Consider the following 14,845-nt stretch of genomic DNA (forward strand, 5'->3'; position numbering starts at 1 on the left):
AGAGAGAGGGGGCAGGAGAACATTAAACCACGCCCTGCGAGCCAGGTAGCCTGCCTGGAGGGTTAGTCTGGGACGACTTAAGAAGGGAGGAAATGTAGGACACAGCTCTGGGCAGGCATCTGAATTAAATCCAGAAGCTGCTCTGATGTGTGGTCTTTCACTACTTGGGGTTCTGCTGCCAGCCACTTCACCCACACCTCTGGGGACTCTAGTTCATGGCTCTGAAATAGCCAGAATCCTCCAGCCCTGCAATGTTCTGTGCAGGATGATAACTCCTGGCCACACGAGACTATTTAAACTTAAATTACTTAAAATTAAATGAAATTAAAAGTTCAGCTCCTCATTCACGCTAGCCACAGTAAGTGCTCAACATGTGGCCACTGTTTGGACCATCCAGATATGAAATGTTTCCATCACTGCAGAAAGTTCTACTGGATGGAGTGGCTCTAAACAGTCTAGCACCTTCCTAGAGTCCTCTAGACTTTAGACACGCTCCTGTTTGACAGTTTCCCCACTCACATCACTGCAATCCTTAATACCCCTGATGGTGAAGAGGTTGAGTGACAGAGGAATGAGTCTATTTGAGGAATTAAAAATGTGATTGCGTACGTCTGTCTCAACAGCTACAGATGGATAACATATTGTTCAGCCTCTTGGATTCTAAAGACTGGGGAGACCTGCAGTTAGAAGTAACAAAAATGCAGTAGGAAGAGCCATTTCTGCTTGGGAGCTTGAGTCCAAGGCTTCCAAGCTGAATTTACGTTATGGTCTGAAGCTAGGCCATCTCTTGCCTTTGTAAGGGCTGTCACCTGCCTCTGAGACTGACGTGTGAGGGTACAGCCTTGGCTCAGCATTTCTAGGTCTTTGACATTGATGTCATCTGTAGCATTGCATTTGTTCTTCTAATCCAGCACATTGTCCAAATCATGCTTACTTTCTGCTCCAGCTCTGCATGCTTATTGGTCAGTATGCCTATATCTGGTCAATACAGTATCGGGAATGGAATGATTTCTTTGGCACAAACCTCCTCAACTAGATTGAACTATTTGGAACTAAATTTCCCAGAGAAGTCATCTGGGCTTTGTCATTTTAAGTAACTGCAACATTTCCTGACATTTATTTAACACTGGCTCACAAAGCATTGTCACTCTAGAAACTGATTTTTAAACACCATGTTCTAAACACTCTACACTAGACAGTACAAAGCAAATACTATAAAGGATTAAAGGAATCATCTTGGGAAGCTGTATATTAAATAATCGTAACAGTAATAATAGCATTTAATAACTAAACTAAATGTTCATAGAAGTCTAGAGTTCACACAAAAAGCTTTACTTGGGTCAGTTAAAAAAAAAAACTTTCATGGAGAAATCAATCCCATGTTTTCATTGCCAGACTTAATATTTAAGCAAAACTGGTACTAGTCTGAGATTGATCACAAACCTTGTTGGGCAGATTTGGCTCCAAATTACATTTGACAGTTTCAAAAATAAATAAAAATGTATCCTCAGGAATAATTTATAAAACCTGTGGATAGTTAGATGGCTTGGAACTCATGTTTCTGAAAAAAGTAATTGCCCATGGAAGCCTCCCAGAGTGAGTATTTTAAAAAACTAGTGCACTCATTTGGATCTATTAAGTATATTGGTTAAAAACAGTTTTTAAAAATAAATCTAATATTGATGCCTCAACTCGCTCTTTCTATCTAACTGGGGAGGAAGTAGGACAAAGAGAGGACTTTGATCTCCAGGTGGTTGTGTGTAGTAGAAATCTGGAGGACAGAGAAATTAATCTTTTATTTTTTCTAAAGACATTGCCAGAAAGTCAAGTGCAGATAGGACTCGTTGGTTTGTTCATACATTCATCTTCATTCATTCAATTGTTCAACAAATATTTATCGAAAGCTAATATGCTCAGGCACTCAGAAGAAAGGCCAGTGAACAAGACAGGCACTGTTTATCTCTGCTTTGGTGGTTAATAGGAATCAACTAAACATTGTGATAAACACCCAGCTTGCAACTTAACTCCTCTGGTGTAAAGTGAATGAGGCTGAAGATCTGAATTCCAGAGAGAGGCATTTAAGTTCATATATCCTATGCAGACCTGCTTCAGCTTCCCAACTGAACAAATCTAGAAATGATACATAAGATTTTGTGAAGTTAAGCCAAGTTTCCCTTTTTTCTCTTTCTCCCAAAATGAACTTGACAATGTCAGAACATTTTCTAAAATAGCTTTAAGAAAACCACTTACATAATGCTTACTATGTGCCAGACGCTGTTCTAAGGACTTTATATTTTAACTCATTTAATCTCCATAACAGCTCTATGGCTGAATAATATTAGCCCCATTTTAAAGAGCGAGAAAGCTGAGACACAGAGCTAAGGTTACAGGACAAAGTCACCTGGTCAGTAAATGGTGGAGTCAGGGTTTGATCTTAGGCAATCTGGCTCTGTCATCTGTTTTCCTAAACGGTGCATCTACTGCCTTCTTAAAGACTGTGTCTGTGCACTTATTATGGAGATAATGTTGACAAAATAGTTTTATTTCAAACTCTGGGGTGCACAAATGATTCAGCATGCATACAGCGTGTGCCTCAAGGGCAGGGGTCATGCATTACTCACCTTCATAGCTGTATCACCTAACAGGGCCCACCACAGAGTGGGTGCTTAAGAAATATATGTTGAATTGAATTGGGCTGTCTGATGCAATTTGATTAATTCATATCATTCTACACAAGACAGTCCTATTTTGGGTGATAAAAAATCAATTTTTATTCTCTGTAAGAATATTTTTATTTAAATGTGATTTTGATAAATATGACAGACACTGCATGGCCCTGAGTCATCATCCTTACCTGCAAGTGCAACCAAGTGTGGCAGGCAAAATCTGTTTGCCAAGGCAATTAATTCCAGCGGGTCCAGATCCAAGTTAGGAGACAACTGCTTGGTATAGAGATAATCCAATACTGCTTGCATTGATATCTTGTTTATGTTCGGGAGATACACCTGAAATGTTATACAAAAAGCTAAATTCTGCTGCAGAAAGCAGGGAGTGGGCACATTTTCAGGCTATGCTGCTTATAAATATCCTGTGTGACTTGCTATTGGTGAGTGTTGGACACCTGCTTTGAGGCTGTGCATAGGAATCCTTCAGTATTTATGACTTTAAACATAATGGTTTGATTTGTAGTTGACAAAAGAGTGGAGCTGCCTGACACAGCCTGATGTGGAATTTTTAAATGACTATTTGGACTTCTAAATCAGACAAATGGACTGGAAATGTATGATGACATTAGGGGCCCTCATGCCAAGCACCTTATAATACTCTACTGTGGGGAAAGAAATCTCCTAGCAACATGACAGGTGTTGGGGGGAGCTGCAAACCACACTGTTGCTGACATGATGGAGCCTAGCTCTCCAAGATGTCAAAAGAGAGGATGAGCAACCACCCTAGCTGCCACAGTGACCAGCTTGATTTCGAAATTCTGTCAGTGTATGCACAATATATTACAATGTACTACACAACGTATACACTTCATTATTTTTTACTACAACCACATGGATTCAGAACTACTGGAACGTTATCAGTTATCAGTAGATTCAGAGAATCCAAAGGACTCCTTGCTTGGGACTTCCAGGGGAGTATGACTGGGTACAGGTGAACTGTCCCTTGTAGGATTCCCACAGTCTCCTTCCTGAGTGCCTGTAGTTGTCCATATAAATGCATGCTGCAGTTCGCCAGAGAGCCAGGCACTGCCTGGGAGGTGGAGAGCTGTAGAGGTGGGCATGGATTAATGGAGATGTACACTGCCTAGCAGCTACTCTTTATTTTAGGTCTGTAACTCCATGAGACAGGCCCTGGAGTAGTTCAGAATGGTACCACTTGGATTTTTGGAACATTGACAATTATAAACATTAATCGTAATTGAAGGCATCTATGCACCAGGCACTGCACTAAGATTTCCACACACATTCTTTAATTTGATGCTTATATCTGCCCTAGAGAGAAGGGACTTACTTTTGCCATTTTACAGAAAAGGAAATGGAGGTTCAAGGAGGTTAATTTAAATCTTGTGTCCAAGGTCACAGAGCTAGGAAGTAGTGACTGGGATTTAAACCCAGGGAGTATGATGCGAAAGTGTATGTTCAGAATTTCTCTGCGGTGCTGGAAATGTTTAATGCCAAGGAAACAAAGGTTTGAGTTACAGAACAATAAAGCATCATATTTTATTAATGGTTTGTAAGAATTCTACTTCAAAAGGATGAACAATCATGAGCTTCTTTTTCTTTCTTTTTTATTTTAGTTTTTTTGAGACAGGGTCTAACTCTGTTGCCCAGGCTGGACTGCAGTGGCTTGATGATAGCTTAGGCCTGGGCTCAAGCAATCCTCCCACCTCCACCTCCCTAGTAGCTGGGACTACAGGCAGTGCCACCACGCCTGGCTAATTTCTTTTATTAATTTTTTTTTTGTAGAAATGGCGGGCTTGCTATGCTGCCTAGGCTGGTCTCAAACACCTGGCCTCAAGTCATCCTCCTGCCTTGGCTTCCCAAAGTGCTGGGATTACAGGCATGAGCCACTGTGACTGGCCAGTTATGAACTTCTTAATTCTGGTACTTAATAAACATCTATACAACATATAAAGATATATATCTATATATTATGTATGATTACATCTTTATAACATGGTTACATCTATATATTTTGTATGATTGCACCTGTCTCTCCATACACATGCACTTGCACACAAACACACACACACACTCAGGCACACACATGCATGGAGCCAGCCATCTCTATCTGTGGGTTCCACATCTGTGGATTCAACCAACTGTAGATAAAAAATATTTGAAAAATAAAGGCATGACTGCTTCCGTTCTGAACATGTACAGACTTTTTTCTTGTCATTATTCCCTAAACAGTACAGTATAACAACTACTTACACAGCATTTGCATTGTATTAGGTACTAGAAACACTCTACAGATAAGTTAAAGTATACAGGAGGATGTGCACAGATCTATGCAAATACGATGCCATTTTATATGAGGAATTTGAGCACTCATGGATTTGGCTGTCTGAGTTGGGGGGGTGGTCCTGGAACCAGTCCCTCACAGATACTGAGGGATGACTGTGTGTGTGTGTGTGTGTGTGTGTGTGTGTGTGTGTGTGAGAGAGAGAGAGAGAGAGAGTGAGAGACAGAGAGAGATGTATGTATGTATGTATGTATGTATGTATGTATAATGGCCCCACATTCTACAAGGTGCTTATGGCTTATGCACTCTGGCAGTGTGGCTCCAGAGCTGTTTAAGCTATAGAAACTTTCTTTGTTATTCTCCTATGCAGCCACCAGACACCTCAGAGAGGGAATATCCTTTCAGATAGGTAGACCCGTCCCTTAACGTATCATAGGGAAGGTTTAGAAAAATTCCTAGAAATAATAAGAAATTTATCCCCCACTTTCAGACATGGTTGGTGAAAATGACAATTATGATTCCATAAATAAGTTACATAAGTCATTACCATAAACGATTTGACAAGCATGATCATTTTAGGTTTCCAGCACAACCTCGACAACAAATAGAACTCAATGAGTTGAAACTATTACTGGGATTATTTTGAAATAAAGTAGCTGTTGTGCATGCTAGATCATCTGCAATACACAGATGTTGGAATATTATTCTTCCCTTCAACCAGCTGTATGTACATATGAATAATTAATTATTCAACTAAATCTAGCACCAGTTACACTGTGTGTATGCTCGCATACATATATGTTTACATACATATGCATTTATCTTACACAAATAATGGATTTATTTACAGATATCCATACAAATTTGTTTCTGTGTGTAGGAACATGTAACATTTCATTTCTTTGATGAAATAATGTTTGGATTAGTGATATGGTTTGGCTGTGTCCCCACTCAAATCCCATCTTGAATTATAGCTCCCATAATTCCCAAGTGTTGTGGGAGAGACCTGATGGGAGATAATTAAATCATGGGGGTGGTTCCCCCCAGAGTATTCTAGTGGTAGTGAATAAGTCTCATGAGCTCTGATGATTTTATAAGGGGTTTCCCCTTTTCACTTGGTTCTCTCTCTCTTGCCTGCTGCCATGTAAGATGTGCCTTTTGTCTTCCACCATGATTGTGAGGCCTCCCCAGCCATGTGGAACTGTGAGTCCATTAAACCTTTTTCTTTATAAATTACCCTATCACTGGTATGTCTTCATTAGCAGCATGAAAATGGACTAATACAATTAGTATAGTTTTTTAGATAATTGAAGGTTAAGTTGTGAAACTTTAAAATTTGAACCATTTTAATAGTGAAAGTATCCATATTTTACAAAGCGCTAAGTGCTCTAAGATGTTAGTAATTGTTAATATACCAAGTCCCAGAGCTTCCTGTTAATACCTGCTCTCTCAGAGATGAGGATGTCTGGTGCTTCTGAAAACAATGCCTCTCGTGATAGCGCAAGAGCCTGGGGCAGGCCCAGGGATAGATCACTAAAATGCTGTGTGACCTTTGATACATCTCTCACCCTCTCTCACCCTCAGTCTCGTCATCCGTTACATGGGAGGAATTTGGAATAGATGCTATTAAAAGTTTTTTCTTCTTCACGGAAACTCTGGGTTTTGAAAATCTTCAGATTACCTTAGCGTTTTTTGGCAAGAGTGTGTTCTAAGTCATTGCTTAAAGAAGAAATAGCAAAATGAACATCCTAAATAAAAAGAAACTATTTCTGGCTGCAGCAGATGACAGATTCCAGTGAGCAGCCCTGCCCAAACACTCTCAATGCCCTCAAAGTGTTCTGATGTTTGTAATCACCTATGACCTGCTATCTTCTTTTTGCTGAATATAACGTTAACATTTTTTGAAGTGATGGCTCTTTTTGGCAAACAACATTAGGGACCTTTAGAAAAAAACATTAAATTAGAATAAACTAAGAACACTTTTGGAACATGCATTTTTTCCCCTCATGGCTGATTTTTTAAAAAAGCCCGTTTCTGTGATTTCAACATTTATAATTAACTGCATGACAACAGAAAGACCTTTATTTATAGCACTTTAAAAATAATATAAGCAAAGCTTCATAAATAATGGAATAAAAAAATTTCTATCCTACCTGCTGGATATAGTTTCTTTTTTCTTAAAAAAAAAAAGAGTGATCAAAGAGAATATAATGCTACCCTAAACAATGTTCTATCTTGCAGTTTAGTTGGTTTAAAATTTTAATTGTGAAGATTAGCTGAGACTATTAGGCTTATAATTAGAGGCAGTCTCATAGAGAATGAGAAAGTATCCTAGATCCAAAGCATTGCTTACTACAACCCAGGCATGCATTTTTAATGAACCACTTGCTGAGTACCTCTGGGGAGAGAATTATGCTTACTGCTACATTAAAAGTAATGAGAAAAAATATAAGTAAGATACAATGTTTTCCTGAATATTAAATGACAAAAAAGTTAAATTAAAATCATTGGACATAGGCATATTTCACTCTTTTCTGGATATGCACATTAGTTCTATTAATTCTCCAAAAAAGGCTGATTTTCATGGTGTGGGGGGTAGGAGGGTGGCTGGCATCAGATTTTCAGATTTTCTCAAGATAATAGAAAGTTAAAAGGTGGCCTACAACAGCCAAATCCCAAGTGTGAACATGGACCTATGTTAATCATGTAGCATTAACTGAGTGCCTTTCCCCTACAACTATAACCACCTGTATTGTACTTTCCTAGTTCAGAAAGGGAACTGGGGGCTTTTTTAACTTACAGCTTTCCGGGGACAAATACCCTTAACCCTGTATGGAAAGAATTTAACAAGAAAACTCTAGCATAATAGTCGCTAACATTTATTGAACATTTGTATGTTCCAGGCATCAAATTCAATGCTTTACACATGTCCTCTCATGCCTTCTCTGCCCTTTGACAAAGGTTTTCTTGTTATCCCCATTTTACAGATGAGGAAACAGGTTTAGAGTGAGCCACTTCCCCAACGTCAAGCTGAGACTATATTATAGTTTACACAGGAAATAAAGTGAAGGGACGGGAAGGGGCGAGAATGTTGACAGCTCATTGCATTTTCAATATACTGGCTAAAGGAATTGTGGCACAGGTCTTCAGTGGCTTGGTTCCATGGTCTTTGTCTTTTGAGCTGGTCTGAATGTATACAAACCTATTAGCCTCAACTCCAGTTCTAAGTGGTGAGGGACCTCATCTCTCCAGCAGGGTGTGCTAAACAGGTGGCCTCCTCCAGGAGAGGCTATCAAACAATCATATACATGTGCATTCACATTTGCTGCCAAGTTTTTGTTTTGGTCACCTCTACTGCACATTTTAATCTGGAGACGATTACAGTCCATTCTTGGAAGGGATAAAGGAGATTAGCATTCGTGAGGTCAGCTCTGACAGTGTCCCTTTGTGCCTGCGTTCCTGACCTCGATCAACTTCTCCCTACTCTGTGAATAGCAGGTCCTCTGCTGCACAATCAGCATGCACTTCAGTGAGCTGGACAAAGAAGGGGAGCAATCCTCCCAGCTCTTTATCTCCAGAGATTGCTGAAGTCAGTCAAATACCAACTGGATGAGGTTTTACAAATTGGTGGCTACCCTAGCTTTTTTCTGGATACAAGAGGTAAAGAATACCATCACTACCAACAACATCAGAATAAGTCCAGCGGCAGCTACTATTTATTTAATGCTTCTGAACTGCTTTGCAAGTAATGACTCTTACACCCCACAACCACAGTATGGGTTATAACTGTGTTTTCCAGATCGGGAGACTAGAGCCAAGAAAGGTTAAGTCACTTGCCGAAGTCACTTGTAAGTGGAGGAGTTGAGATTTATGTCCCACAGTCCTGTAACTGTGCAGATTCCATGTGCTGCAGTTGTCTCAGTAATGATGCTCCAAAACACCTTTGACCCAAGCTCAGGAGAGATTTTCATTAGTCACAGGTGAGAGTCTCCTGGTTTAGAAAGGCTGTTAGACACCATAAGAGGCCATCAGGATAACTCTAATATTTTTTCCCTGAAAAGCAGATAGCCTTTTGCTGGGGGGTTGGTTTAGGAGCAGCTGCAGTTTGTTATGGACGCACGAGAGTGGCCTAGTGATCTTCTCATCCCCTGCTATCCAAGGCTTGTGATTCTAGGATTCTGTTTCCCTACTTGGGGATGCAAATGCAGGCTCCTGGGTCACAATGGGAGTGCTCGAATTTCTTGTGCTAGTGCCTCATGTGAAAAGTTAGCTATTGTTTTTTGCATTTCTTTGAAAAGTTTGGAAAGATGCTGAGACAAGCAAAACAAGCCTCTTAGGACAATAAATGGGATGGATGTACCCATGTTTTTATTTTTACTTTTTTAAAAAAGATGTTAAAAATACTTGCAAAACTCCACAAAAATGCTTGCTCACTCCTAAATTTAGAAGTGCTTGAATTGAATTTTTTTCTTTTCCAACAGTTTGTAAAAAGACAAAGAGGCTGTACTCCCATGTTAACTGTAGCACTATTCACAATAGCCAAGATATGGAGTCTGCCTAACTGTCCATCAACAGATGGATGAATAAGAAAATGTGGTACTTATACACAATGGGATACTATATAGCCCTAAAAAAGAGGAAAATTCTGTCATTCAAGACAACATGGATGAACCTAAAGGGCATTATGTTAAGTGAAATAAGCCAGGTACAGAGAGACAAATATCACAGTATTGCACTTATATGTGGAATCTAAAAACGTTGAACTCCAAAGTAGAGAGTAGAAGAGTGATTACCAGAGGCTGGGATTAGGGGGTGAATGGGGAAAGGAAAGCCATCTGTCAAATATACAAAGTTTCACTTAGGAGGAATAAATTCTAGTGTACTTTTTTTTGTCTTTTTTTTTTTAGAGACAGGGTCTCACTCTGTCTCCTGGGGTGGAGTACAGTGGCACAATCATAGCTCACTGTAGCTTTGAACTCCTGGGCTCAAGTGTTCCTCTCACTTCAGTCTCCCAAGTACCTAGGACCGCAGTTGCATATAGTCTAATGCACCTGTAATTTTTTTGTGGTGTTCTATTGCACAGTATGGTGACTATGGTGGACAATAATGTATCGTATATTTCAAAATAGCTAAAAGAGGATTTTAAATGTTCTCATCACAAAGAAATGGTAAACATCTGAGGTGATGGATAGGCTAATTAACCCGATTTGATCATTCCACAGTATATGTATATTGAAACATCATGTACCCCATAACTATGTACAATTATTATTATTTGTCAGTTAAAAGTAAAACAACAAGAAAGACAAAGACACAGGGTCTCCAAGATGCTGTTTGCTCTGCTCTAAGCATATGTCTCTTCTAGAGATAGAGCCAGTGGCTGACAAGTGATGCAGCTGCTTCCGCTAGACCTAAGTACCTTGAGAGGTGTGTTCAGGGGAGTAAACATTTGCTCCATTACTGTTGCCCTAAAGTTAACAAACCCTCATATCCCCTCAACACAGGCAGAGTCAGGGCAGAGCCTTAGACAGTATTGTAGCACATGGTAACCTGAAGGACAATCTAGTGCATCCCTCAGCTTGCAGATGAGGAGGTTGAGGCACAAGAATGCGGCTTCTCAAGGTCCCCTGTCTGGTTAGGGGCATAGCTAAGCCCCAGGACTTAGGTGGCTGAAGGACTCTTTTCCCTTTCTGAACTACTGGGAGACATGCTCCTCTTGTACTTGGTTTTGATAGTACCATGCCTGGTGACATTTGCCAAGAGGTACAGCTGATCTTGTCTTCATGGATGAGGACGGCTCTGAGGATGAAAAGATATATGGCATGTAAAGCACCCAGGTGCCCCCACACCAGTGACCAATAAACAATAGCTCCTCAAAACTGCAGATCTAAGAAAAAGGTGACCAAACCCTGAAGCACTACTAAGGAGCAATAGCTCCTTATGATTATGACTAACAGTATGATGACCACTCATGGAGCCAGTTTAAGGATTAAAGTCATCTGGCTATTTACCCACTTTATATAAATACACAGGCACACACACGTTCATAAAGACACCACTATGCTTTTAGGAAGGCACGTACCTCACTGTTGGCACTTTCCACAAATGACCCCCCAAACATGGCTGCCATCCACTCACAGCTACAGATCAGCAGCGGCTTGTGGGCACTGATGGCTCCATCGTCCAATTTAAATGTCACGTCTGCCAAGGGATTGAGGAAACACAACCATGAGCCAACTTTGCTGAGAGCTTCAACCAAGGCTTCTGCTCCCGTAGCCACCAAACTGCATCTCCCTTACTCTCTCTTGCATGTCTTTACTTACTGATTTTATGTCAATCCCCATCTTTGAGCTTTGGCACACCCAGCTCCCACCTAAGGCAGCATGCTGCATTTGACATCACCACACATAAAGTCATGGCACAAACTCTCTGAACCAGAAAGTAACAGAAAGGAGGGAATATTTTTTCCTCCTTACTATGCAAAACTTCAAGCATATAAAACAGTGGAACGAACAGTATGATGACCACTCATTTATCCTTGTTAACGTTTTGGCATGTTTGTTTTATGTATATTTTTAATTTACACCATTTTACTTATTGATACTCAATTAAACCTTACATTTATAATATGCTCTACTCGTATGCTATACCGAAATGTAACCGAATTACTGTTTTTTTTAAGAGATGTCGGGGGGGTCTGGCTATGTTGTCCAGGCTGGATTTAAACTGCCGGGTTCCAGCAATCCTACTGTCTCAGTCTCTGAAGTAGCTGGGACTGTGGGCAAATTGGCTACCATGCCTGGCTATATGTGTATTTTTGTATAATTTTGTATATGTGTATAGACTTTTTTTTTTTTTTACAGATAGCATGGCACTTCACTCCTAACTACCTTATCACAAGTTTTCCCAAAATAACAACAGTCTCCTAAATAACCATACTATGATTACACCTAAGAAAATTAAAAATAATTCCCTATTATCATCCACTATATTGTTCATATTCAAATTTCTCCAATTATCCCTAAATCGTATTTCATAGCTTTAAAAAAAAAAAAAAACAGAATCCAATTGAGACTCCCACATTGTATTTGATTATTATGCCTCTCCAGTAAGGAGGGGGTGATTTAATCAACTCTACCTAAAGCTCACTGTTTAAGTTACTGTAGGTTTGTAACATATTATTTTCATTAATTTTCAAGACTATTTCTGTAACACAATGGCCAGTGTTTGAAGTAAATACTACTCATAAGCTTTAAAATGAATGAACTGAGTCTTTAGGAACCACTTACTAAATGTGTAATGCCCTGGCAGGGATTATAAAAGATAAAGACAAAGGTAGAGGTATCCATATAAATAGAAGTCAGGAAGTCAACATTTTACAATGAAATTACACACACCCACACACCAGCCCAGAGGACAATTTCAGAACAAAAATAGTCCAAGTGTAAGACAGTACAAGCATGGGTCAATAACCCATATTGGATGCGGGCCACCAGCGTGCTTAACAATTATGAAAGGGTGCTGCGGGCAGCATATGGCACAGTTATCAAAGGCAAAGGAGGTGCAAGAAAACTACAGAAGTGCAGGGCCAAGGAGCATGAGGACGGAAAAGGAGAGGGGATGGAAACAGATGAGACACCCCTTGTAGGAAGATGGAGGGCCACCAAAATTGCCTCAAGGACTTTAGTGGCCTCAGGACTTGAGATCACTGATTTTTGTCATGGGTCAGTGCTGAAGGGTCAATGGAGAATAGAATTGGTCAGAGAATAGATTCTGAAGGGGAATTGTATGCAACAAGCCCACTGGAGATAGGCTTGGGGTCCCTGATCCACTCTTGAGGAGCAGTGTGGTACCATGGTGGTTTATGGAACAGGTTTTGATACCCACAAGAGCATGGGTTCAAATCCTGGCTCTACCATTTATTGCTGGTGTGACCATGGGCAGATTACCTAACCTCTCTGTCCCTTGGTTTCTCCACCTGCAAAATGGAGACAATCATATTTAACCTTTAAGTCTGATGAGGATTAAAGAAGTTAATGCCTGTAGCTTAGAAAGGTACATGGGAAAAAATAAGTACATATAAATGTTAGCTATGGTTCTTCTTTCTCCTGCTCATGTCTGGCTAACGTTCAATGAAACACAATCAAAGGTATTAATGGCTCTGCCCCGCGGCCCACTCACCTGAGAACGTTCCCTTGCTGAGACACTCTTTTATCCGATTGGCTTTCCTTACGTGAAAGGCTTTCGTAATCTCCTGGTTCATGAAGGCTTCCTTGTTCATGATGTTTTCCACCATCATCCTCAAATCGAACATCTCTAGGACCTCTGCGATCTGAGCCAGGCCCACCAAATCCTTTTCCTTTTCATCCAGTTGTCCCGTATAAAGAAACTGGAGCAGGGTCCGAAAAGGGCCTGGCTGGACTGAAGCGTCCATCCTGACCACAGTCATGGGCCCCACCCGCTTTGAAATGGGGTTGACTTGCATTTCCCTGTGCATGCCAATGAACCCCTTACTCCAGCCGGCCAAAGTCTGTGTCTCAGGAACTGCACCCTCGGCTTCCAGCCCCAGAGCCTCCACCAGGCTCTTGTTTGAAGACTTCCACTGGTCGGCCTGAGGTATCCTAGGCGGGCCCTCCTCCCTTTCTTCCTCTGGGTCGACACTCAATATCCGCCCCTGGAAATCTCTGCTCTGCTTCTCTTTCTCACAGGCTCCTTCACTCCAATTTGGGGATTCTTCACATTCCATTAAAAACAGATCATAAAATTTGGAAGAAGAGGTAGCGAGGTAAATTCGATGTGCAAAGATGTGTTCCTGGTCCTGAAGGATGAATAGAACATCAGCACATAGAGGATTGTCCAGTAAACAGGCAGCTTCATTTGTCCCCATGCAAGGACACTCTGGAATTTTGATGACCGGTGGAGGGGCTTTTGGAGGTAGGAAGGGTGCCTGAAGTAAAGGTTTCTGGACTTTCTTTAGGTGGGATTTCCAGAATTGCAGGTGCCTGCGGGAAATCAGCGCTGCTCGGATTGCATTGTCAAACACATCCTTGATACCAAACTGGTCAAACACGCTTGTTTCATAGTATGGTAAGCCAAGTTCCTTTGCTACCTCTCGGCCTTTTTCTGGGGGCAAAATATCCCCTCTCTTTATGGGCCTGAAATAGAACATTTTAAAAATTATAATCAGCCTTGTGAAAACAGTAACAAGGGCCTATCTAAGCACCTAATGGAACTATACACTGAAAACTCCAGTCAGGCTTTTAGTCTCTGGAAAAATCTGCCACCACCTCAAGTCTTTGGACTATAAAGGAGTTATGATTGAAGGAAAAAATAATGCTTTCAAATATTTCAGAGTTTCAATGCACATAATTTGTGAAGCTTATCCATAAATATTCCATGTTTTTATGTTATTATAAATGGCATTGTTTTTTAAATTTTATTTTCCAATTGTTCATTTCTTAGTTTATATAAATAAAATTGATTTTTGTGTATTGACCTTTTATGCTATTATTTTGCTAAATTAATATGTTAATTCTGATAGCTTTTTTTGTAGATTCCTTAGAACTTTTCATTTACATGACCATGTGCCTAAATAGAGAGTGTTTTACTTCTTTAAAAAAAAATGCTGTCAGCAGTAACCACAGTAACTGAAGGATCATCACTTTACTAGCTATTTAATCTTGGGTAAGTTACTTAACCTCATTAAACATTAGTTTTTCCATCTGTAAGACAGGAATAATAATAACAATGAGTAATTATACCTTGAAGGACTATTGAAATGTTTAAATTATTAGCATGGCTATGCTAAGCATAGTATTTTGTCCACAGTAAGTGCCTGATAAATGTTAGCTGTTATCATCATTATCACTACTCT

At 40.2% G+C, this 14,845-nt stretch overlaps 1 protein-coding gene across 43 annotated transcripts in view; it reads right to left on the bottom strand.

Moving 5' to 3' along the window:
• Positions 1–14,845, bottom strand: part of RHOBTB1 (Rho related BTB domain containing 1) — a 141,200-nt gene that overhangs the window by 14,369 nt on the left and 111,986 nt on the right. For 36 of the 43 annotated variants that reach the window (XR_008619933.1, XR_008619935.1, XR_008619936.1 and 33 more), the window contains 3 exons: positions 13,153–14,126; positions 11,054–11,172; positions 2,855–3,005 (listed from right to left, as the gene is read on the bottom strand). Coding sequence is in view for 37 of the 43 variants with exons in the window: in XM_055092870.2 (XP_054948845.1) it covers positions 2,855–3,005; positions 11,054–11,172; positions 13,153–14,126 (1,244 nt within the window). In the remaining 6 variants the exon portion in view is untranslated. Of the gene's footprint in view, positions 1–3; positions 2,131–2,854; positions 3,006–11,053; positions 11,173–13,152; positions 14,127–14,845 lie in introns of those variants that run through there. The other 7 variants (XM_055092874.2, XM_055092875.2, XM_055092876.2 and 4 more) reach the window with 1 other exon arrangement.

The sequence above is a fragment of the Pan paniscus genome, chromosome 8 (genome assembly GCF_029289425.2).
Source record: "Pan paniscus chromosome 8, NHGRI_mPanPan1-v2.0_pri, whole genome shotgun sequence".
NCBI classification, from domain to species: domain Eukaryota; kingdom Metazoa; phylum Chordata; class Mammalia; order Primates; family Hominidae; genus Pan; species Pan paniscus.